At 40.8% G+C, this 26,506-nt stretch overlaps 2 protein-coding genes across 8 annotated transcripts in view; one reads left to right on the top strand and one right to left on the bottom strand.

Annotated features, from left to right (window-relative positions):
* Nucleotides 1–10,152, top strand: part of HDAC5 (histone deacetylase 5) — a 127,123-nt gene extending 116,971 nt beyond the window's left edge. For all 7 annotated transcript variants that reach the window (XM_063300893.1, XM_063300890.1, XM_063300889.1 and 4 more), the window contains one exon: nt 4,068–10,152. In XM_063300893.1, the coding sequence (XP_063156963.1) occupies nt 4,068–4,107 (40 nt within the window). In that variant the 3' untranslated portion in view covers nt 4,108–10,152. The remainder of the gene's footprint in view (nt 1–4,067) is intronic.
* Nucleotides 10,153–11,722: 1,570 nt separating this feature from the next.
* On the bottom strand, nt 11,723–25,632 carry G6PC3 (glucose-6-phosphatase catalytic subunit 3). The gene is made up of 6 exons (XM_063300869.1): nt 25,402–25,632; nt 23,415–23,521; nt 18,596–18,686; nt 16,415–16,533; nt 14,759–14,900; nt 11,723–14,049 (listed from the first exon to the last, which is right to left on the bottom strand). The coding sequence occupies exons 1-6, from the start codon at nt 25,620–25,622 to the stop codon at nt 13,689–13,691; spliced, it is 1,041 nt and encodes a 346-aa protein (XP_063156939.1). The 5' UTR covers nt 25,623–25,632; the 3' UTR covers nt 11,723–13,688.
* Between the last annotated feature and the right edge of the window lie 874 nt (nt 25,633–26,506).

Genomic DNA, 26,506 nt, shown 5'->3' with positions numbered 1-26,506 from the left:
AGACAGAAAATCCTAACAAACTGAAGAAGCGTGGGAAAAACCCAGACAGATAAACCCCAAAGGTTAAGGCGGGTCTGACCTGTGTCTCTTTGAATGGCTGCTTAACTCCTCAGTACTACGCATGCGTTTTCCCCCCTGGATAGGGGCCCCCTCCTGCTCACCATCAGTACTCATGACAGCTTTTTCTATTAAAGTGATTTTTGAGGAATATAAAGTACTGTGCAAAAGTTTTAGGCAGGTGTGAAAAAATGCTGTAAAGTAAGAATGCTTTCAAAAATATATATTGTAATTGTTTATGTTTATCAATTTACAAAATTGAAAGTGAGCGAGCAGAAGAGAAATCCAAATCAAATCAACATTTGGTATGACCACCCTTTGGCTTCAAAACAGCATCAATTCTTACACTTGCACACTTTGTACACTTGCACAAAGTCAGGGATCTTGTAGGATTAGAGTCAGGTGTATGATTAACAAATTATACCAAGCAGGTGCTAATGATAATCAATTTCATATGTAGGTTGAAACACAGTCATTAACTGAAACAGAAACAGCTGTGTAGGAGGCTTAAAACTGGGTGAGGAACAGCCAAAATCTGCTACTAAGGTGAGGTTGTGGAAGACAGTTTCATGTCACAGGTCATGCACCATGGCAAGACTGAGCACAGCAACAAGACACAAGTTAGTTACACTGCATCAGCAAGGTCTCTCCCAGGCAAAAATTTCAAAGCGGACTGGGGTTTCAAGATGTGCTGTTCAAGCTTTTTTGAGAAGCACAAAGAAACAGGCAATGTTGAGGACCGTAGCAGTGGTCGGCCAAGGAAACTTAATGAAGCAGATGAAAGACACATCATGCTTGCTTCTCTACAACATTGGAAGATGTCCAGCAGTGCCATCAGCACAGAACTGGCAGAAACCAGTGGGACCCAGGTACACCTATCTACTGTCTGGAGAAGTCTGGCCAAAAGTGGTCTTCATGGAAGAATTGCAGCCAAAAAGCCATACCTCCAACACGGAAACAAGGCTATGTGATTCAACTATGCACGAAAACATAGGAACTGGGGTGCAGAAAAATGGCAGTAGGTGCTCTGGACCGATGAGTCCAAATTTGAAATATTTGGCTGTCGCAGGAGGCAGTTTGTTCACTGAAGGGCTGGAGAACGGTACAATAATGAGTGTCTGCAGGCAACAGTGAAGCATGGTAGAGGTTCCTTGCAAGTTTGGGGCTGCATTTCTGCAAATGGAGTTGGAGATTTGGTCAGGATCAATGGTGTCCTCAATGCTGGGAAATACAGGCAGATACTTACCCATCATGCCATGCCATCAGGGAGGCATGTGATTGGCCCCAAATTTATTCTGCAGCAGGACAACCCCAAACATACAGCCAATGTCATTAAGAACTATCTTCAGTGTAAAGAAGAACAAGGAGTCCTGGAAGTGATGGTTTGGCCCCCACCGAGCCCTGATCTCCACACCATCGAGTCTGTCTGGGATTACATGAAGAGACAGAAGGATTTGAAGCAGCCCACATCCACAGGAGATCTGACCTAGCCAGTTCAGGTATTTCATGTGTTCCAGCTCAGGTACACCTGGTGCAACTAATGAAGCCCTTGATTAGTTGCATCGGGTGTGCTTGAGACAACACCTGTTTTGCATACTGTATGTGTGCTGTTGTGATGGATTCTATTCAGGGGGTTGAATAATTTTGAGACTGGAGAAGTCATTCAAGTTGCATTTTCAGTTGAATTTGGGGACACCACTTGAAGCATTCATTGTGTTGAGCTATTTCAATTGCTTTTGATTTGTTCATTGCAAGCAGCTGAAAGTCTGTACATTTTGACAATCAACCTGATTTGCAATGGGACTGGAATAATTTCGATTACAACTGTATATGGTTTTCTTTAATTGGGAGGGTAATCTTGTTTTAGAAGGGAATGTAATAATGAGAATCTAAATGCTTTATAGAAATAATGTTTACTATAATATGAATTGGAGTAAGAGATTGATACTGATTTATGTATATCTTTGTTGTAGAAAGTCAGAAGTCATTTTGTAGTAGTTTGTTTTGTGTTTTTTCACACCTTTTTAGTTCTGTTTCTTTTTCTTTGTAGGCTTCTTTGTTTCAATCTTTTTAGCTTTTATGTATATTTTGAAAATGTTTTAATAAAGTTTTTTATTTTATATATATATTTATATTTATATTTTCTCTCTCTCAGTGATTTCACAGAGATGTTAAAGAGCAGGGGAAAGAGAGCCAAACCTTGTGGAACCCCAAATGGAGTGCAGAGCTGTCCACCCATTAATTAATTTGAGAATTAGTGGAATGCCTAATTCATTAAATTTTCAGAATTAGTGGAATTATTTTGCACTGCAACTGCCATCATCCCTGCCCACTGGCTATGCTGATTGGGGCTGGCAGGAACTGAATGACAATGGTCCTCAAGACAAAAATTGATATTCTGGTCCACCAGTTGCACCCTTTCCTTGGTCAGGGGGCCCTTCAGACAGTCACTCATACCCCAGTCATCTGGCAGCTTAACTACTGCGATGTGCTCAACATGAGGCTGCCCTTGAAACATCCAGAAACTTCAGTTGGTCTAGAATTCAGCAGTAATGGGCAGTAATGGGCATGCCTTGGTATGCCCCTGTAGCGACTCTGCCTCATGAGCTGCACTGTTTGCTGGTTTGCTTCCAGGCACAATTCAAGGTGCTAGTTACTACCTATAAAGCCCTACATACCATAGGGCCTGGTTACTTGAGGGACCTGTCTCCTATAACATTTTCCTGGCCAATTTGATCCTGCAGGGTTGGTGTGCTCAGGGTTACTTCGATTAAACAATGTCATCTCTTGGGACCTCAGAAGGGTGCCTTCTCTGTAGTAGTGCCTGCCTTGTGGAATGAGGTTCCCCCCAAGATCTGGATAGTCCCCACTGTGCTGTTGTTTAGAGGAGCCGTGAAGACCTGGCTCTTCACCTAGGCCTTTAGCGAGGGAGAGTGAGACCCTTTGCTTCATTGCGCTTGCCATCTTTTATCTTTATTTTTTGTTTTGCTGATTTTATTGTAATTTCTTTGTTTGATTGTTGTGAGCCACCCACAGTTGTTGAGAGTCAGGCAGCATACAAGTTTAATCTGTTATGGTTGATCTCACAGTCAGCCAGATGTTCAGACTGGATTTGGCATTTTTGTCTACCTATCGAGTCCTTCCCAAAAACCTGGGATAGGCAGATGTTGTTGTTTAATGATATTAAAGGTATCATCGCAGGATGTAAGCTGTGCCAAATAAAGCTGCCTTTTGCAATTGACTGTTGTTATTATCTTTTAGCATTCTGAGAAAAGCTGTTGCTCTGTTGTAGCAAAAGTAACAAAAGGCCTTGCTGGAGCTTAGTGTCATCACCTTGGTTTTGTCAAATGAAAAGATAAAAAAGTTCACCTCTCAGGAAGAGAGTGCAGCCCATCACTCCCTCCTCCTTTTAAGGGCATTCATAGTCCTGGTTCAGAAAGAGACTAAAAGGGCAGATTCTGCAGATGTGCCAGAAAACACAGACAGATATGGTTAGAAACGAAGTAGTTGTCTGACTCAGAATTAGGACTTGAAATAAAACACTTCCTAATAGAGATGATTTCCTCTCTCTGTACAGTCCTGTGTTGAAAGAAGCAGAATTCACTGTCCTTAGTCCTGTGTATCTCAAGCTCAGCAACTTTAAGATGCGTGGACTTCAGCTCCTAGCTGGAGTTGAAGTCCATGCATCTTAAAGTTGCTGAGGTTGAGAAACACTGCCTTAGTCTTTAGTGTGGTTTGTTGGTCCTCAATCTGTCAGAAACTAGGATGAGTATACAGTGGTCAGAGCACATCTGGAAGGCGCTAGATTGTGTCCCTTCCCCCCCCCGGCTGTCATTGGGCCTCTCCTCCACCCAGAACAAAGGCTTTCAACTGGTAGTGCCCCTATTATGATCAGAACAGCCCTTGAGCATTCTCTGATCAACAGCACAGCCAACAGCTGTGTTGACCTCTGCATCAGCGGAAGACCATTAACCAGCATCCCTTTGCCTTCTTTTTCCTTCTTTCCACAGACCAGTCGAAGAGCCAATGGAGGCTGAACCGGTGTTGTGAAGTGCCAAGACTTCAATTTGTGTAGCTGTCACTCTGTGGGTTTAATTGGTCATTTGTGAGTTCGTTAAACCAACAACAAAATTATTATTTTTTATCTATTAAAAAGAAAAAAAAAGGAAAAAAAGAGTTGCACTGGACAAAATGAGCCTGTGTGTGTGTGCGCGCGCGTGTGTGTGCGTGATCGCGTCAGTCTCCTCGCATTTGTTCTCACCAGCATCACCATTTTGTCCTGACTCTTTGGAGATTTGTGAGGGGACTGGTGGGGGGCTTTCACATGGACATCTCCATTATTCCTTTCTTAGATATCATTCCCTCCCTCACATCCCTCCCTTGGACACTAAACCTGTCCCCTTCTTAGGACTGGCAAAGTCATTTTGCCGCTTGAGGAGAAAAAATATTTTCTGTCTCTCTCTGTCTCTCATACGCCCATCTAGTAGGAGGGGCAAAGAGGTGTTTTCCTCCTCAAGTAATTTTTCTCCAGTGATCCAGCGGATAGCCATCCGTCAAGGATGCTTTAATCTGGATGTCTGTCCTGAGCAAGGGGTTGGATTCAATGACCTAAATGGCCATCTCCAACTCTTGCAATTCAGTTTCATCTCCTTTTCTCTCCTCCATCCAAGTGAATATGTAGGTTTTGCCCCATTCACTTGTTTGGAAGGAGAGAGAAATGGATTGCAGTCTGAACAAAGGGACCCACAGCTGCCCCTTGCATTTTAGAATCTAGGGCAGGAGAACTTCCCTATGCTGCAGCCCCAGGGGTTCTGCTATCCTAGGCAGCCCACCCATATTGCCTCTTGCATTGAGCCAGACTTGCCCACTTCACCTCTTCCTGAATCTGATCCTGAAATGGCATTCCTCTCTCCTGGGTTATTTGTACATTGAGTTGGAGTTGAAAATCCCCTCCCTCACCGAATTTTCAAATACCCTTCCCCTGACTTAGCAGTTTATAACGTTTTTCTTCTCTTCCCCACCCCCAAAATAGATTCACAAATATTTGGATTTAATACTACCTTTGTTGCCTAAATCTTTTTCTTTATTCATCTCAGCTCTAAACTGTTCCTCAATTTGTATAGGTCTGGATTAAGCTCTAGAAAATGCCCCCAAGGTGAAGAGAAAGGGGAAAAAGTGTGCCTTTAAGTCATTTTTGTTAATGCCTTAATTTCTCTGTGAGTTCATTTTTCCACCATCCCTCCCCATTCCTATCCCTTCTTCGTTTACCAACCTAGTTAACAATTATCCTACATAAACACGGAAAGGAATCACATATTATCCCCAGCCCCAATGCATGTTTTGGCCCTGATCCTGCACCAGGCGTGTTCAAACAAATCATGAATATCTCACTGGCCTGGGGATCATTGTGGATGAGCATCAACACACTTTCAACACAATGCAGTTCTGTGTGACTGCACCATCACTCAGCTGTGCTTTGATTTGCACATCTGAATTATGTGTCCTATTTATGCCTGCAGTTCTCAATCTGTCAAGCGGTATATGCGATATATGCGTGCAAACCTATTTACAAGGATGGACCTCCTTAGCTGGATCACACTGTGTCATAAAATCCCTTTTGTAACAAAGGTTTTGCATATGTTGACTGTTTCATGACCAATGCTTTCTTGACATTCTTTTTTTTCCCCGCTATTTTTCTTCCTCCTTCTCTACTCTGTCATTGTTTGAAAGACTCCTTGTCATTTATTGTAAATAAGTTGATTTCTTGTACCACTTGTACAAACTCTGTTTTGATGAAAGTTTGTCCATTCATAAAGAAAAAACAAAGCAAAAGAAAAAGGAGAGAATTCTTTGCTATTACTTCACCAGCCAAAAAAGGGAAAAAAATAGAAACATAGAACAATTTTAGCTTTTAAAAGAAATGGATTTAAAGAAAAAAGGTATATAATTTTATTACAGATGTATTATTTAATAGTATTTTTTTAACTCGTACCAACTCTTCTTTCCTTTGGAAAGTTGCTAGCAGGGATAATGAAACAAGGGAAAAGGTGGGTCTTGATACTGTTTTCACTAATTCAGGGCAGTGGGATTTCTAAACTGTGTGTGGGAGGGGGAGGCATCAGGGAGGGGGTAGTTGTGTAGAATGTAAGGCTGTGACATATTTTTAGCTGCACGTATGGTAACCTTGCCAGGGTCTGTTTTAAGGATTCCTGCATTTGTTCAGGTTTAGTCCGCCCAAATGTTCCAAGGTGCGCACGTGTGAGTGATACTCCTTTCCAGGTTTTCCTATAAGATAATTATTCTTATATTCATGATGCGTGGAAGGTTGTGTCTTGACAATGCTATGTTATCTTTTCCTTCCTGTTCTCCTTCTGTGGCAAGAAGACCACCATTTCAATACTGTTTGTTGTCCTGATTTATCAAACACAATGCATGCCTGAAGATAGCTTCTTTTCATCACCACATTAGCCAAAAGCCTTCTGGTTGGGGAAGGAGGGAGGGATGGAGACCTCCTCCATCACCTTGGTAATGCACACTTTGTCCCATCAAGATCTACTTGTGGCAGCCTGACCACTGTTAGGTACTGTAGTATCTATGTAGAAGCACAGCAGAAGCACAGAAGTGTAAACCTTCTGTTGCTCATTGTAATGGATCAGCTTGGAAGCACATAAATCAAGCAGTAGCTTTCCTGTGGGATATAAGAGAGGCAGATATAGACATCAGCTGCTATTGCTGCTTGCAATCCTACTTTAGAGTGTTTTTGGTTATTTGGATGCCTAGGTTGGGGAAAGATATTATCTTTTCCCAAGCAGTAATCTTACACAACTGTTCCCATAAGTTGTGTTTCCTGGATACAGCAACAAGTAATCTGTGCTTGGAAAGACAATATAGTCAGGAATGGGCCTCTGTTGATTTTAGGTACTAGTGTGATCGTAAGCCATCCTGTTCTGCTATATTAGGGCAGTCTGAATGCCTCTTCCCCATTTATATCTTTCCCAAGGCTGTCTTGTCTCCTTTTGGGGGAAGGCTATGCAGATTTCTGTCCACTAAAGACTGTGACATCAAGAAGTTAACAATAGGAACAAGTCAGATTTTGCAACCCGCCTCCCAAAATAAGGTGGGGTTGGGAATCTGTTCAAAACGTGAAGGACAGGAGAAAGTCATATATGCTATTGATAGAATTGTTAATGCACATAAAGAAACATTTGCCGTTAAATCTGCTAACAACTCTGCTATAATCAGATCTGGGGGAAATAAAGTGAAACTTAAGTGAATGTTATGATTTGTATTAGATGGGATAGAAATCAAACCCTCCTCCATCGTGCTATATTTTGGATAGTTAAAAGTATCCAAAGATCAAGCTGGGCCACTTAATACAGAAGGCATGTAGTGGTCCTTATCATTTAGCTCTTACCATTTCTGAATTTCATTACTTAAAAAAAATCCATATACTGTATACAAGTATACATTTGGTAGTGAGGAATAGTGAGGAAAATCAAATTGCATGGGAAATGAGAAGCAGCAAATTATATCTTTGCTAGGAAAGGTAGCTGGATGAGATGTAGGGTACCATCTTTAGCATTAATTATGTTACAGCTGCCTTCTCCTACTGGATATTCTGCATATGTGTTAGACTTCAGTTCCCATCATCTCTAGACTAGAAGACATCAGGTTCAGAATGGGCTACATTAAAGAATGGTGTCATGGTTACCAGTTAGCCAGTCTGTCCATCTCTCCCCCGCCCTTGCCCCAAATGGGGAAGCAGCAGAACAAAAACTATTTGTTCTGCTAAAGATAGAACTCTTAAGACCTGGGTAGGACACATCACTGCGCTTCCATCTCTCCACATCACCTCTGTAATTCAGTAGCATGCACTGTGCAGTCTTCTGTTTGCTGTCAACAGAATTGTAAGCAAGTGCCTTTGCCATTCATGCAGTGACTCAATTCACACATTGTACTAAGTTGTGTTGTGGTCTTGGTTGAATGCAGTGTGGGAAGAAAGCCACTGTGGTTTGTAATGTGATTCATGGCCTACTGCAGGGATCAGCAACTTTTCAGGCACTCAAAAAGTACCTGTCATTTTTGCTTTGGTACATCTGTACTAACCCTTAAATTATGCTTAGCCAAATGTAGAGCACTCAGGTGTAACTCAGTCATGAAAAGCAGCCTTTTTAACCTGGGACTTCCAGATTTATTGAACATTAGTTCTCATAATTTTTCAGCTAGCATGGCCTACTCAGGTCTACTCATACTCATTATGAGAACTGAAATCCAACATGTTTGGAAGGCACCAGATTGGGAAAGGCCTTTCTGCTAAGAGGGGAATGGTTGCTACTAGTCAGGTGGTCTGCTGTTGCTCTTTTCCAATTGTCAAAAGGTATCCATCTTCAGTACCAGCCATCCCATCCCATAATTTCACATCAGGTTCATAGTCCATGGTAGATTACATTTCTCTTCTATGGGGTGGTTTCTTCAATTAAACTATAACATGGCCCTTTTCTTCTTGGGCAAAGCTGAGACATAGTCTTCATTGCTGCATTCAGGGAGGGCCAAATATTTTGTCTATGGCTTTCATCATAATAGGCTGAATACAGTAGATCAGCACAATCCTATGCATGTCTACAGAGAAGGAAACACTGTTGAGTTAAATAGGGCTTACTCCCCAGTAAATGTAAATAGGATCGCGGTGACAAATTTGATAAATAAATAAAACAAATAAATAGGATTGTAGCCTAAGTTGTACTGAAAACAGTAAGAGCCATTAGGAGCCATCCCAGTGAGCATTTCTGAATTTTCAAGACATTTCATTGGCTTGACACAGATAATGTTTATCACAGGCATTTCTGTGGTGCTGTACCTAAAGTCCTGTGACATGAGAAATTTTGGCCTTCTAAATGTTGTTGGATTCCAGCTCCTATTAGCTCTAGCTGCCAAGGATAACTGGGAGAGAAATTCTGTGAGTTGTAAGCCTAACAGAGGCTAAAGCTGATGGGAGTTGTAACACCAACTCTCTGGAAGATTCCCCACCTGTTGTAGAATGAACTACTCCTTAAAAATGCTGATACTCTTCCTGTTTGTCCACACTGGAGATGCAGGTATTTCCTTTATTTGCACATTCATGTACACATCTTAACAAGTGTTGCTGCATTTGATTTATGGGAAGTTGTTATACAGTCCTAGAGATCTGCAGCAGGCTGAATGCTGGCTTCCATCTGTATGCCTGTGCCTATGTAAGGACCTAGTACCTTCCGGCTCCCACTTGTGCATGCCATAGGGTAACCCATGGGCTTGAGTGTGCATTACCAGGATTGCTGGAAACAGTCTCTCCCCTGGAATACACTGTAGGCTTTTCAATTTCCATTACATCAGTTTCTATACAGATGCAGCTTACATTCAGTGGGCCAAGCTAATTATCCAGTAGCGTAGATATAAAAATGTATTGCTCTCCACCACCATTTTTTCCACCTAACAGATTCATAATTATAATAAACGACACAAAAATCTACCGTTGCAATTATACAAATCTCTCCACCTAGAGCAAAAAAGACTACAGCTAAATATATTGATCAATGTGTTCCATAAAGCTTACAATTGGGAAATGATGGGTTCCACTTGTAGACTTTGTTGCACCTACATCGCTGTTTCCATCTCTTGTTTATGTGGGGTGGGGGCAAGAAAATGTCCATGAACCATTGTTTTCATATTATTTTTCATCTTGAGTTTTCTTGGGGGGGAGGGAGAAAGAAAGAAAAAAAGAAAGTAAGTTCTGGCCAAGAGTAGCAACTACTTTGAAAAGCCATTAGTCCTTAGGACACCAGCATGGAACAACTATGTGCTACAGCTCCAATTTCACGCCAGTATTAAACTGTCATGGGGATGGTTATTGTGGAGGGGAATTGGGACTTTTTTGTCTCCCCCCCTTCTAAACAGCCCCCCTACCCATGATATGGCAAGATGCCCCAGAAGTGGGGAGTATCTGTAGATTTTTTTTTTCCTGCTTTCTGTCTATCTCGCTCCGAATACAATTTTCAGTTGAGTATTTTGTAAGATGTTGCAATGTTTGTCCTTGTGTAAATAAAATTGTTTCTGGCAATATTCTGTGGTAAAATCAATGTGTGGAGCTATCTTGCTTTTTTTTCCTTTTTTGATATGTGTATCATCTTTACTTTCCTAACTTGCTGAACCCAATGGGGAAAATTTCTAACATGTCTGCAGTATCCTGAGCCAGACCAATCTATCTAGTTCTGTATTTGAAGCAGTTTTCTCCAATCTGGTACCCTCTAGGTATGTTAGACTATATTTCCCATCACCTCTGGATTTATAGTGCAACATACCTGAAGGTTAGTAGATTGGTCTAGGCCAGTGTTTTTCAAACTTGGCAACTTTAAGTTGTGTGGACTTCAACTCCCAGAATTCCCCAGCCAGCATGCTGGCTGGGGAATTCTGGGAGTTGAAGTCCGCACAATTTAAAGTTGCCAAGTTTGAAAAACACTAATCTAGACTGATGGTGAGTGGTCCTTTAATGTCCCAGAACTACATAAAAATACCAGGGGTTTGATCTTTGGCACGCAAAGCATGTGGTCTTTGATGCTCTAGCTCAGAGAAAACATTGGCAACACACATTCATGCTGTTCAACATTTTACAATGAAAACAGAGAGGTTTGTGAAATGTCTTCATTCTCAAACCAAGACTGCTACTTGACACACATACACACCCACACACAAAAGTGCACATTGATTAAAGATGTACAGTGCTGATTTACAAGGGGCACTTTGGAGTTAAAAATACGCTAAGAAAAAATACATAATTCTAGAATTACATTGTCATTTAAAATACAGCACTGCATTAGGCTGCAATTCTATACACTCCTAGAAATAAGGCCCATCAAGTTCAGTGGGACTTACTCCTGAGTAGACATGCATAGGATTGTGCTGTTAAGAGGAAGACGAACCCAGGAGTCTTACTGACCTAATGGCTTTCTAATTTAGCCTTCTTTTTTCCAGAATGGCCTGCGGGATCCTTCTAGGAGAGTCACATGCAGTATAAGAGAGTTACTGCCTACTTCTGTTCACATTCCTGAATAACCAGTGGCATTCTTCTGAACCTGAATTTTGTGCCATGACTGGTAGACAGTAACAGGCTTATCCTATAATAATATAAGTCATTTCTAAACCATCTAAACTAGATTTTTTTACATTCAGTGGAAGTGAATCCCATCAGTCAGCAATGTACTATGTAAAATAGAAACTCCTCTGTCCGTGCCCAAAAGTTCTAGACTGGATCACCATGCTCTTAGATACGAGACGTAACTTCAAGAGTCAACTGAATCTAGGCATTTTCAGAAACAAAAATAGACTGTAAATCACAATTTACAGAAAATAGGGACAAAATGTGTGCGATATTACTTCTCCCCAAAATGTGTGGACTAGTCCAAAATAACATTTAAGAAATGGAACAAGAAAAGCATATGGTTCACAAATGGGACCAGCCATAAATATCTGCAGTACGGAGTACTTTATTTAGGATGCTAGCCAGCTGTGCCTTCTGTTTGAAAACATCATTACTTTGCCACAGACTGTTAGGTTCTACAATGAAGTAAGCATTCTGTGAAGGCTCAATCATGAAATGCTCTGTGATTTCAGAGTGTGTGTTTTATTTCTGCTAACCTTAGGGACTTTTAGGCCTGAAGATACTGTCTTCTCGTACATGGACAGAGTCATGCTAAGAGCAAGGTATCAGACTGGTAAACAGCTACAGGAATGATCCTGCTTATGAGAATTGCTTCTAAAAATTAAAATATTTAAAAACTGCTCACAAAGTAGTGCAAATAAAAGGTGTTGTCACTTGCCTCTTCGATCATCAAAAACCTTTTGTGAGCTGGTGTGTGTGTTTCCAGCTGTTTTCGCTGAATGCCAGAGAGATGGTAGGTAAAATGCAGCTTCATTTGTGGAAATATCCACCTAATATAAGTTTATTAAATATCATACTAAAGTATAAAGTAAGTACACTCCAACTACTCTGCAAGGAATTAATAAACATACACATTATACAACCAGTTGCAAATACCAACTTGAACATCATGATTTACTGCAACATCTTTTTTAAAATGGCAAATCAGCGATGGGATACTCGGAGACTATATTTCTCCACTGTTTGGTAGGCTGGCCTGCCCTGAATCAAGGATGCCAATGCAATTATCATTTTCAGTGTCACCTGCTTCGTTGTAGTGCAAAACACTACATCGGAAGAAGAGAGAGTACGTTAAGAGGGAGGGAAAGATTCTACGATGCCTGTTCTAAAAGAAGAGGTCTCTCTATTAGTCTTTTGCAGCTCTAGAAGGCAGAACTAGATGCTAAATCAACTTAATTTAAATTGCAGGAGAGAAAAGATCAGTTAACTATTAGGAGAAATGTGGATGGTTAAAGCGGTTTGACAATAGAACCAAATGATTTTGAAGGGGATGGGTAGTGTGCCAGAAGATGTTGGAGAAGCATATTTGGGGACTGCTGTAATTCTGGATTCCTATATGTAGCCCTTCCAATACTTCATGGATTTAAAAGGATGAGTTTCCTCCTGAACGATTGTATGCTGCTCTATGAACATGGGATCTCATTATTCATACAGCAGCCATTGTGAGGATCCATGCCCACAAAAATCAGGAAAACATTCCAACTCAATTCCAGGAAGCAGGAGAATATTTGGGAAGAGGATGCTCAGCCCTTCCTAGAAGCTCCCTGGTGCTAACTCATAATGAACCAGTCATCTTTAGAAAAACTGAAAGCTTGTCAGAGTAGCCATGTGTGCTCCAGGAAGAATTTATGGATCAGGGAGAAAAGTAATGCAGCATGTCTTCTCTTGATTTCTTTTGGATATAGAACTGAACAAAGATACGTGCCTTCAACATGGACGTTTCCAATTGCATCAAACAATGCTGAACTTCAACACACAAGAAACAACAGTTTCTACCTCATTTCAGTGAAATAGCTATTTTATGCTTGTCAGCGATAGGACTTTGACCTCAGGCTGTTGGTCAAACTAAGGCAAGACAAGGCACTTAGAAGTACAGGAAATTGCCCTATACAAAAACAGATTACTGATCTATCTAATTCAGTTTTCCATGGATTTTACTGGAGAACTTTCTCTAGCCCTCCATGGAGATGCTGGAGACTGAATCTGAGATCTTCTGAATGTGCTCTACAGACTGAGCTACAACCTCTTGTGTATTTTTTTTCCATGATAGGATTTTTCTAGGTTAAGTGAAGAAGAGATGCCCCTGACATAATCTAATGATACAGTTATCTCCCTTGTCATTTCCTCCCATGAGGACAATTCCATGATATCACTGTACAACCCTCTTTCTTCCTTCTCAGTTGCAAAAGTCTCTTTTGGGGGAAACAGTTTTGAGACTTGAACATGAATAAAAGCCCCATGTGTACATGAGAAGCACATGGTTACACGAATAGGAACAAAAAAGCATTCACAATTAAGGAGATACATTACAGTGGCTTAAGCCAAAAGGGAAATCATATTTGCCTGGGGATGAACAAGCTCTACATCATGAGGAAAACACAGCATCTCCTTCAATGGAAAAATCTAAGAGGAAAGAACAAATATTTCATGGTAAAACTAGCTACTCTGTGTGAGATGGCGTTCCTGAAGAGGTCAGTATTTGAACTGCTCTGGGAAGCAATGTAATTACTATCCATGGGAAACTGGCATATTTTACAAAATTCAGCCCATACCACAGAGCCACACCTTGTGGCTGGGCAATGCCACTTAGGAGGTACAGGATGACAAGGGCCAGGATGGCACAGCATCCCCTCTGAAGCCAGCCAAGCCTCTCACGTTTGAGTTGGGTATAGGAGGAAGAGTGGAAGGCCAGTCCCAGTCCCAGTAATGTGGCTGCATCACGACACAGGGAGGCAAATGGGTGTGTGTCCATGCGAATCCACTTGGGATTTTCACACCACTTCATAGCAAGCTTCATTGACCTGAAGAAGACAGTAAAGTGAGAGAGGCATATGAAAGTTATCTATAACCGTGTCTATAGGAGGAAACGGTTGAAATCTGAGTAGTTCTAGAATCTCCCTCAATCTCTAAGGCCACAAAATGTATCCATGGGTGAACTGGATTTTTCTCTTTAGAAGTGAACTTCTGCAAAAGTTTGAGTGAGCATTCCTTTGTCATTTGAATATACCTGGCATTTGGGGGAAGATCTTTCAAGGAGATCTCAGAGCTGAAAGGGGTCTTTAAGAGACCAGTTGTATAGTCGCAACATCTACCTGCTGCTTATGTGGATAGATGGCTTCTTTTCCTCCCCATCAAAACCAAGAAAAGGGTTTAAAAGTTCATGGTCAGAAAGTACATGAAACACAGGCTGCAAAACTGAGAGCTTGTCTACATGTATTTACAGCATAACCAGAACAGCATCGCAACACCAGTTTAACCTGATTTCCTCATAATGTTGGCCTCATCTCATTTTCAAGGCATGATTTAAGCAACCTTATCCTGCTCTTTTCCATATGCACAACACCAGCAAATACAGAGAACAGCCAAGATGGCCAGCAAATGACATCCTAATGCTACAGCTAGCATGTGCTTGGTTCTACTAAGGATTGCTAGTTAGGAAAGGCTGATAGACGTTCAGATAGCCTGTGAAAAAGGGGACCACGTGCATCTCTTTGCACTGAAGGAACTCACCAGTTGAGATCTACGCTGAGAGTAATAAATGTCCAATAAATCACTGTGGCACTTAGAAAAAGGGAGAATGAAGCCCACAGGTAGAAGCGGAGTCCTCTTTCCAGTGGGACCCAGGATTGAAGCAGCCATCCTAGACTGATCCCTGAAAAGAGATGGTGGAAAAAGGAAGCTGCAGTATAAACTGCCACATCTACTGCCTTAATCTTTGGATGTTCTAAAGCAGCAGCCTACAGTGATAGGACTGCAATTCACCCTTTGGTGATATGGTAATATCACTAGAAGCAGCAGGACTGGATTTTTAATTTTATTTTTGCCTTTTTGGATTTTGGGAGGATTTTAAGGTTAAGAACTGGAAGTCCCTGTGAAGCAAACTATTCTGATCTCCACCCTTGATTTCCCCATCCCACTCAAACCCAAAGAAGTCTGAAATCACACCATCAAAATGCAACACTCTCAGAATGCTGGAGGGCAACTTGGTGGAATGTAGGTGGTCCATCCTAACTAAAGCAAAGTTGGGCAGATGTCAGGCTTGCTTTATCTACTTTGCTTTTTTAATTTGAAACCTGAGGCCTATCAGCCAGACTACTAGATATAAAACATATATTTTGAAGTAAAAAGGATAAGCTGAGAAACTTGTGTGGTGATCATATTTCTACATGAAAGTCCCTTCTTGGTTACCTCAAGCATGTTTTATTTCAAACATAATATAGGCCAGGATGGAGAATCATATTCATGTTAGATCAATGGAGAATGAGGAAATCTTAGGTGACCTACTACAAATCATTCAAGGATTTAACCAAAAGATCCAGATGTGGCCACTCTTAACTTAAGGGATATCTAATTTCTTCACCAAATTCATAATCTCATAAGCTATTCTCCAGCCATCTATCTAATGCAATCATGTGACCACATAGTTAGGAATAACTATGCTTTTAGGATGGGGGGGGGGGAGTGGCAAAAGGACAATTTTTTTAAGATGAAGCTGGCAATATTTTTGATCTGAAACTAAAAAGAATTTTCTGGGCACTCTGTCATCTGTAGTTATTTAAGATCAGAGCTGGAGGATGCTGAAGAAGTGGATAGGGCATTCCAACCTGTGAGTCCAGTCACCTGTGGATTTGATACCTGTCCCACTTGGCTAATGAAAGCTACCAAGAAGGACACAGGAGGCTTGATTCAGGCAGTGGTAAATACATCCTTGAGGGATGGATATCTTCCTGCCTTGAAAGCACCAATGGTATGTCCCCTCCTCAAGAAGTCATTTGGTTGCTTTAGACAACTATCATCCAGTCTCCAACCATCCCTTTGGGGAGAATGTTGTAGAGAAAGTATTTGGCTGGTAGTTACAGGGAATCCTGGAGGAAATGGATTATATGAATCAGTCAGGACTAAGGCCTCAGTACCGGAGAGAAACTGTACTGATGGCCCTATTAGATGACCTATGGCACGTGATTTCAAGTGGAAATGTTCTCAGCTGAGATGAGCTTTTACCAGTCTTGAAAACAAATTTCCAAAGGGCCTTAAGAAAACTGTGCTGACATCTCTCAGCTCAGAACATGTGGCTACACTGTTTTGCCATATATGTGCAAGCCAAGAGCCTAGAATAGCAAGGTATATGCACAGACTACAGACTGCTAACTTTCATGATGTACTTGCCTGCCAATATGCCACCAATGACTTGATGGGGGAAATGAGCAAGTATGAAGATGCGTGATAGTCCAACAGCCAGCAAGAGGAGGAAATAAACCTTAAAGGGCATTGCCTTCACGATCCAGCTGTTGAGGTAAAATGGAAGAAGAAAAATGGCACACCAAATAACTCAGCAGGTGGGTTGAGAATTATCTCACTTGCCTCTCCCAAAAGCACACAGACTTAGAATTGTTGGGTCCCAAATTATAATGTGTATTAAAGTTCAGGAAAAATGGGAGAAAGGATTTTCTACATACAGTATATGTACAGTATGTGAGAGGTGCATAGCTAAGGTTGTTCTGCAAATGGAAATTGCAGCTCATTGGGCCTAGAAATACTTTTAAAAGAAGCAGGCATTTCTGCTGCCTTCACCACTGGTGATAAGTTAGTAAAATCTTGATGGGACAATTGCATGAGTTGAATCCAGAGAATCCAGAAGCTCATATTCTCACTCCTTGCCTGCAAGCATTCATTCCTGGATTGCTCCTACTTTAGAAGACCAGTGAGGCCAACTCTACCAACGTACTAAAAGAATCACAGGAATGTACCAGAAAAGAGCACCTCATTGTTTAGGTAAAGGTAAAGGTTTCCCTTGACGTAAAGTCCAGTTGAATCCGACTCTAGGGGGCGGTGCTCATCTCCGTTTCTAAGCCTTGGAGCCGGCGTTGTCATAGACACTTCCGGGTCATGTGGCCAGCATGACAACTCGGAACGCCGTTACCTTCCCGCCGAAGCGGTACCTATTGATCTACTCACATTTGCATGTTTTCGAACTGCTAGGTGAGCAGGAGCTGGGATTAACAACGGGAGCTCACCCCGCCGCGCGGTTTCGAACCGCCGACCTTCCGATCGACAGCTCAGCGGTTTAACCCGCAGCGCCACCGCGTCCTCATTGTTTATCCTTCCTCAAATGCAGGCCTTCTTGTCTATTTGAAAGCCAAATGCTTTGCTCCTATTGGAATACTATGTCCAGTTCTGGCAATTTTGTCCTCAAAAAGCAGTATCACAGCTGGAAAGATTACAGAATCTGCAGCCATAACAATCAAGGGACTGGGGTACCTTCAAAACCAGAAAAATACCAAAATATTTGTCTTTTTGTTTTCCGGGGATGAGGGGGACTGGACACAGATTATAGTAAAAGTTCATAAAAAGTTATAACTGGCAAATGTGCACTGATTTTGAGGTTGCCTGCTAGGAGATGGAGGGATCTGGAAGGAAAAGAGACTGGAACACCTGTGGTGGTGTCAACCATACAATGTTGTGGCCCTGCTGTTCAGTTACAGTGGTGTTGGCAGGAGGTCTGCCTGCAGGGAATTGGAGGAGACTCAGTGCTTCATACTTCAACCAGAGGCTTTTAAGGGAGTCAATACTGCAGGCCAGGGGTGAACAACGCAAGCCCCCAGTGCCTCCACAGCAAGCAGCAGCAGTTTCTCACCATTTTAAGAGACCAAACATTCACAAACTATAGGATAAAGCCAAAGTTATGTAGCAGCTGTGACCTTAGGGGCTCAAGACCCAACTATGGTCACAAAACTGCTGAATGAGTTGAGTGGCTACCTCTCGGCCCAACCTACCCTACCTCACTAATGGTGAGAAAAAAATGGGGGGAGAGCAGGCTATATATATTACCTTAAGCCCCAGAAGAAAAAGCAGAATATGCATAAAATCAGTCAATCAATCAGTCAATCAACCAATCAGACATATATATTTGAAAGAAACAATCCATGGCTCCAATCTCAACACAAAAAAGAAATCCAAATCTTTGCCTGACAGATGTGTATGATGTGCCCTTGACTATTTTGCAACATCACTCCCAGCATCACTGTAGTGGTGGGGCGTGCCCGGTCTTGCCGGAAGCAAACGTTGGAAGGACATAGATCTGGATCTACTGACAGTTTCTGGTATGAGTTATTGTAGGCTGAAAAGGGCTTCTGAATCCTATAAAAGTCACAGGGATTCCACAAAAAGTATACTTTTAGAAATGTGCATGATACTCTTAACCAAATCAGTTCTGACTTTGGGAGAAAAGTACATATACAATCTTGTGCTCCTTGGAGGAAGATTCATGAAAGAAATGAATACATTAGCATGTAAACAAGCAATTACTGTAAGTCAGAATAGACAAATTGTCAAGATGACAGCATATACCTTTCGGAGTTCTGGGCTATCCATTTGGTCAGAATACTTACAACTGGCCACAGGGCTGCGCCAGTGATCATACAGTGGCCAGAGGGACTGCCTGCAAAAAAAGAAGGAAGAAAAAGAAATAAAATCTCTCTGGTTGCTGGTGACTTCACGGAGCCATTCATGTAAAAGAGAAAAAAAAATGAAAGACATAATTATGTCACATAGTAGTCTCTGTTATCAAATTCACTAATGATCACATAGTTAAGTTGATTACTTGATTTTAATATTATTAATTAGTGTCAATGAGGTTCTCTGATCAAATGTATCCACAGACTTAAGATTAATGAGCACTGTGTTTACGAAGTAGATGCGGGCCTTCTCTGCAGTGGCATCCGCCCTCTGGAACACTCTGCCCCAAGAGGTGAGGCAGGCCCCTTCACTCCTGGCCTTCCAGAATACACTGAATCCCTGGCTCTGCCACTGTGCTTGGGGCGGGGAGGGGGGTAGTCATTCCTGGGGATGGCTGGCACCTTAGAGTGCTCATCACATACATACAATCTTTCACTGTCATCTGGATTTTTATTTTATATTTATTTTATATTTATTATTTGGTAATTGTATTTATATTTTAGATGTTATTTATGGTTATTGTTTTAATGTGCTAGTTTTATTGTAAACTGCCCAGAGTCCCTCTCTTCAGGGGAGATGGGCAGTGGCAAAATTGGAAAAATAAATAAATAAATAAAATATGGAGCCCCTCGCTTTGGAAAACGTAAATTTAAGCACAAAACATAGCATGGCAACAGAAAGATAATGTGGTGGATTTCGGCTCTGCTGCTTGCTCTTAGGAAGGAGGGAGCTCATTCCAGGGAGATAAGAGAACTCTCAGTAGTCCGGGGGCTGTTGGTGGGAAAGCAAAGAGACTCAAGATGGCCCCGCCCTAGAGTCTCTCAGCTTATTTGTGCTTGGGTTATTAGCGTAGCTTTAGTCTGGCAAGATTCTGTCTATATGGTGAGAACAATAAAGAACCAGAGTTGGAAGACATTGACTCAGTGTGGTTCTTGGCCTGGTTCTGACAGATAAGGGATTTAAAAGTACTGGGTAGAAATACCCGAATGCTGTTTTTTGTTGTTGTTGTTTTAATCTGTAAAATTGTGTCTGATTCTCAGAGATTGCCTGGACAAGTCCCTGAAGTTTCCTTGGCAAGGTTTTTCAGAGGTAGTTTGTCATTGCTTGCTTCCTAGGACTGAGAGGGAGTGACTGGCCCAGAGTCACCCCGTTGGCTTTCATGCCTAAGGCGGGACTAGAACTCCCGGTCTCCTGGTTTCTAGCCTGATACCTTAACCAATACACCACACTGGCTCTCTGTTTTATGTTTAGTAACACATATAAGAATTGGTATTGCATAATTATTTAGAGAAGAGGGTAACAAGAAATGACCCCATGGGCATTCTCATCTGGCATGCAGAACTTTCTACGGTTCGCTTCCTTTAGAACCTACATTTTTCTAAAATTTAGATTATAAGCTATCCAGTAGAATGCACAGTTTTCTTTCTGTAATGTACAGTACTTAGTACACCTCAAACATGATGGCAATAATACGGAGAAAAGGAGGAATTTTTAATCTTCTGTTGGCTTGTTTGAAAAAAAACCTCTTCTATTTAAAAAAAAAAGCTTCCTGCAATATCAGGTATGGCTCTTTACCCTTCCTCTACTTCAATCATGACTCTTGGTTGGCAGGAGTTATGGGTCACTCAGCCAGGGCCACACACCTCTACATTTCATTTGTAAGTGCCATGACTACAAGAGCTAACCTATAAATTATATCAGCCTTTCCCAACCAGTACTCAATGGCTGGGGTTGATGGGAACTGTAGCCCACCACCTTCAGACCATAGTGTCAGTGGGGAGGCAGGGGAAGAGAGTGACAGAAGCAGCGTCTGACATCATGACACAAGCCCCACCCTTTTCTTTGTACATAACAACATAGTGTGTGGGCTTCCCGTGCTTTATGCTAGAGTTACACTGCCCCAAAACCTTGCATAAAACAAATAAAGTAAGAGGCTGAGCCAGTGAAAAAAAAGGGGTTGCAGGGTATGGTGGCAACTTCATAACTCTAATACATTGACAGACGTGCTCATAAATTCTTAAGTGCTACGTTACTCAAACATGTTTTCTTCCATGTCTCGTGTCCTATGTATGGTGAAAGCCTTTTCTCTGTCTTTTCTACAGCTGGATTTCTAATACACTGTTATCATGGCAGACAAAGAGGTAGAATGCATCACAACACTGTGAATTTTATTGGCATTCTTCATTATGTTGAGCACAGTAGATTGATTAAGGTTACAAGCTGGGTTGAGGATCCTTCAGGAGCTTTGGCGTGACATAGTATCTCCAACTTTGTTTTAAGTGTTAGGTCTTTTTCCTCTTTCTTTTGGGCAAGGGGGTCGGACAGGATGATGATGGCCATTTTGACCTGTAGAAACAGTAGTAGCTATCACATAAGTGGGAGAAAGGACGCACAACTAGAACAACCCCACAACACAATGGTAAATCAGTGAGAGCACAAAGGGGTTTTGGTGGGAAGATGTCTTGGCATTTTCCCAGACCTTTAACACAAATTAATTATGCTGGCTGTACAAATTTTAATAATTGCATTTTTTTCATATAAATTCTTGAATGAAAATGATCAATCACATTATAGCAAATTTGCATAAAGGGAAACCTGTGTATCTTTATGGCCAGGGAAGGCAAGGATTAGCGACCTATAGTTAATGTGTAAAATCGAATTACTAGAAATTATCTTCCTGTGAGAACTAAGAGAATACTCTAAAGACTATAACTTAAATTGTAATCTTGAGGGAACCTGTTTACAACTCATTTTAAGTTATTTAATAAAAGTTAATTCAATTTGTTGTTTACACATTAAAACAAACTGTGCTGTTATATATTTTTGCCACATTCCACCAAGTCCTGTTACCTCAGATAGAGAGGCAGGCAAACAAACAAACAAACAAACAAACAAACAAACAAATAAATAAATATATACATACATACATACATACATACATATACACATACACGTACATATACATATACATGTGTGTGTGTGTGTGCGTGCACATACAGGGTGTACCAAAAGCTAGACCTCTGGGACACTTTACTATATAAATTACATTAAATGTTCAAATTGGTTGCCATTTTCTTCTAAATACTTCCTCATTCATTTGACACATGACCTTTGAACATTCCCAGGTACAGTAACATTTTCTCTGAAAAAATAATAATTTATAGAATATATTGTGATTGCCTATGAGGCCTGACTTTTGGTACAACACACACACACTCACTCACACACATGCATATATCCGCCAGGACACACATTTTAAAAGGGAAGGACCAGGACAAAAAAAATATTTGGAATTAATTAACTACTGCTTAAAATTAATTGCCTGTGAAACAAGGTACCTGTTTATAAAAATGATTCCCACTTACATAACCGCTCTTTCTCACACAACATTAATCACTCACACACAGAAAGACAATCCACTCCCTTTTTGTAGAAGAAACAGCAAAAAAGAAGGAAAGTACAGGAGGAAGGTGTGATAAGAAGAAGGGTAGTGTAGTGGAGGCCATACAGTGATTCTGTTGAGTGTGGATTGTTTTTAGAACCTCGCTATGGATTTTGTTAATTTAATTTATATTGATTTTATAAGTTTGTATTGGTTTGATTGTATTTTTGTTGTATTTTTAAATTCTTGTAAGCCACCCAGAGTCATGCAGTTGGGATGGGCAGCTATATTGAAAAATAAAATGTAGCTGCCCTGGGAAGTAAGTAAAGAGAAAGAGGGAAGCAAAACTGGATGGAACTGGACAGGGAGGGAAAGAAAAGAGAGAGAAACCCTACTGAACACATCTAACTATGGTGTCAAAAATGAGTAGGAACCTTTTGGACCTTGTGCAAGAACAGCTCTTCTTTGCTACTAATGAAAGCAGTCAAGTCCTTTTTTTATGCTTCCATGCAAGCTGCATGCCTGAAAAAAGATGCTGCTCTTTAAGGGGTCAACTTATAATGGCAACTCTTAAAGTAATGGTATCTTTTCTCAGGCTTGTGCAGAAGATTGAAAAAACATGTGATTAGTTGGCTACCTAACAGAGAGATACTGCACTTATCCAATGTCTAAAGTGCATTTTCAAAAAACTGTGGAAGCATGCACCATTTGGGGAGTATTACAAAAGGAGTTAACATTCATTAGGCATACAGCATGGATCTCTGCACTGCCCAAGTTGACAGGCAATAGCTAAAGTTATCTTCAAAGGCATCTATGCCAGAAATATCTGTCCATTTGCTTCTTTTCAGTGTAAGACTGTCCCTTGAATTCATAGATCTGATCATTAGTTAGGAGGAAAAAAAACCCTTCATCTCCCAGTCAGGTCCAGTATTATTTTTTTATCTTATCAGGAACTGACAATGCCATTTAAGTTCCTCCTTCCCTCTCTTCCCCATTTAATTTGTACAACCAACATGCACAACACAGTGCTCATATTTTATGGGCTTCTGGATGGTCAGACATTATAAAAACATGTAGCTATTCTCAAAATGGCTGTCATGGGTTGGCCTTGCCTATTCACAAAATAGCTGCCATGGTGGGCACAGCCAGTCTGAAAACACTGATTTTACCTAAAGGGAAACTGGTTGAAACTAAAAGCAAAGTAACTGCAGTATTCAAGAACTTTATGGGACAGTATTTTGAGGGTGGGGGGAAGGGGGTGTTCGAAAACATCAACTTTCCACACTTCTTTTCTCCGACCCCCATTTTCTATTGGGCCAAACTACCAACCTGGTCCTGTTTCACAACTGGATGGGAACTGACGGAGAAAAATTTCCTTCTTCTTGGAAAATCCAGATTCAAATATCCACCAGAAGGGCCGTTCCCCAAATAAGAACCTTGGAAATAAGAGGAAATATATAGAATTAAGACCTGGGAAGAACAAAATTGACACTTTCACAATGCTAGGAAGTTTACTTGCCACTTTATCTACTAGTTTACAATTGGCAAATACTTTTTTTTATTATTTATAAGGGCAGTTTTATTCATTAATTTGTTTGATTATATACCCTTTTCCTCTAGGAGCTCAAGGTGACATATATAGCATTCCCTCCTCCAATATTTTGCTACAAGAACAATCCATTGAGGAACACTGGACTGAAAGACTGACTGGCCTAAAGTGTCCCAGAGAGCTTTCAGGACTGAAGGTGGACTTGAACACCAGTTTCCCCAGTTCTAGACCAACAGTTCAACCCCTACACCATTCTGACTCTTATTTTAGAGAATGTGGGAATATTGTTCTATGTCAGTGTAAGACAATTTACTCTAATTTGTTTTCTTACAGCAGAAGGGGTTGGAAGCCTGTCACTTTTGTGAAGGCAGGGCTATTTGCAACTGGCCATTGGTTTGTTAACTTCTACTGGCCTTATCACTGCGAGAACCAACTTTCACACCTATATCTAATAGATATGGTAGGAAGCAAAGATAACAACGGTTTCCAATTAAATCAAAGTCTCCTTCACATGCTAATGTATAAGAACTGTATTTGCAAACATTGGAATACACATAGAGCCCTTCATATGCCAATGAAATGCACAAACTGCAGGTAGGGGGTGACTGCCAGATATAACCCAAGCAAGCTATCCTACAGCCCATCTGCAATCATCTTCTAATGCATGGGTGAGGGTCAACTTAACCTTTCCTTCCAAGAAAGCCCTATTCATGTATATATACAAACTTGCAAAACGTTCCAAGTCCTAAAGGCTACTATAGTACTGTAAGTCATCCTCCTCCGTTGTACTTGATGGAGCAATTCTAGAATTCTATATCCTGAACAGGAACATTTTTTCCAAGAGTGAAGAGTTCCAAATTTGTTCTAAGCCTTGTTATTAATTCCTCTGAGAGCCAAACTTGTCTCTCTGCTATACAAAACTTCTACAATACTAAACTTCAGTTAATCAACACTAATAGACTATTGGTTACTAATAAGTGAGAGTGCTACTGGCTGCAATTTAAGTCACTCTATCCCAAACCCAGTGTGGTATGGGGTTAAGGTGTTACTCTAGGATAGGGGACACCCACGTTCAAGTCCACTTCTGCCATGGAAATTCACAGGGTGACTTTGAGTGAGTTGTTCTTTCTCAGTCCAAGCTATTACATAATGCTGTGGAGATATAAATGAAGTAAGATTCCCCATGTAATAGGCTTCCAAAGGAAAGGCAAGATATAAACCTAATAAATAAATAAATGAAATACTACAATTCCTTTCATGCCTGTTTTTCTGCTTCTCCCCACCTTCCAGGATCACTGAACAGACTCATTCTTCTTAAGACTCTTTAAGTATTTTCCTCACTTTAAAGTTGGTTCTCTTATATATTTGATTTTTGTTATATGAGTGCCATTTCAGTCACAAAAGTTATGGCATTCACTTAAACTGTGAAAAAGGATTCTTCCTCTGTATAAATTAGAGGTAGCCCTATAAAAGTTTAAGTTCTGTGTTTAGTTCCTGGATGACTGGCTCTTCCTTCTGTATCACAAAAGCTGAATCTACCATTCCCCATCTTACAAAAGCACAGATAATAAGACTTGTATTTACAGTCTGAAAGTTACTGTCTCACTATGGAATCTGAATTTCCAAATAATACTACCCTTGTTCCTATGGGTTGTTTCTTGATGCCAAAAATGCAATGGCTAGGTTCCAGCCGAAGATCTACAATTCACAGGACCAAATCTAGTCTAATTCTGGAACACTGTCTTTTGACCCTTGCTTTTTCCTCACCATTTAGAGATCAAGTTCAGCCATTCTGAGATTAAGCCCAACCACAGCACTGTCAATCCAACCTTCTTATCCAGCAGGAAGTAGGCAAGAGGGAAATAAATAATGAAGACACATTTGGGATCGCCGAAAAAGGTTACCCAAAGCCAAAAACCTTCCAATCCAGGCAAAGCACCTTGAAGCATTTCAGCAAACTGGACACCACTAGTGTAAAAGATATCCATGATGGTGAAGCTGAAACAGATGAGAAGAAGAGTTAGAATGCTTGGCAAAATCCTCTCAACCAATGCCTCTGCAATGTAGGAATCAAGCAGCTCTGTCATTAGAAAATAGTTAGACAATTTCCATAGCAATAAAGAATGCTATGGATGATGCAAGTTTTGCTTGTAAGCCAATCCAGCCACCTTTTAGATATGTGAACTTCAATTCAGATTTCTCAGCAATAGCCTTGTCAGAGGTCACTGAAGGTGGGAAAGGACCTTGTAAGTCAATGATAAACAGAAGGAAGCTTGTAGCCCAGTGTCCATTTTGTATTGAAACACCTTGCTGAGAACCTTTTTACTGCATTCTTTTATGATTGCCTTTTGTGGGCCACAAAGGGATATGGCAAAGCCATACCTAAGTAGAATAGAAGAATAGAACAGAACAGAACAGAACAGAACAGAACACTTTATTGGCCAAGTATTAGGCATACAAGGAATTTGACTTCGGTGGAAGAGCTCTCAATATATTTACATAACATCAAAAATAAACAATAGTAAAGTAATAATGTTATTTACTAAAACTATACAATCAAGAAAGAAAAAAAAAATGAAGGAAATAATACTACAACTATTAACTAACACACACTCATGTTTAAAGGAAGAATTAAGGGACAGTATACTGCATCTGTTCTCTAACCTATGTTCACATTTAACAGAGCATTACCGGTCACATCTTAGCAGTCATGTCTTACCATGCATTGTCAATCATTATATCATGCTACATTAATTAGGAGTTCACCAGAGCAATGGCTCTGAACCTGAACATCACACTCATCTTCTCCTGCATGCATACCCTATTAATAAGCATCTATTACCTCTAACGCTCACGTACTGTCATTTAAACC

This window comes from Candoia aspera, chromosome 4 (genome assembly GCF_035149785.1).
Source record: "Candoia aspera isolate rCanAsp1 chromosome 4, rCanAsp1.hap2, whole genome shotgun sequence".
Lineage (NCBI taxonomy): Eukaryota > Metazoa > Chordata > Lepidosauria > Squamata > Boidae > Candoia > Candoia aspera.
The sequence above is the reverse complement of the archived record's forward strand: the minus strand, read 5'-3'. Positions and strand labels throughout refer to the sequence as shown.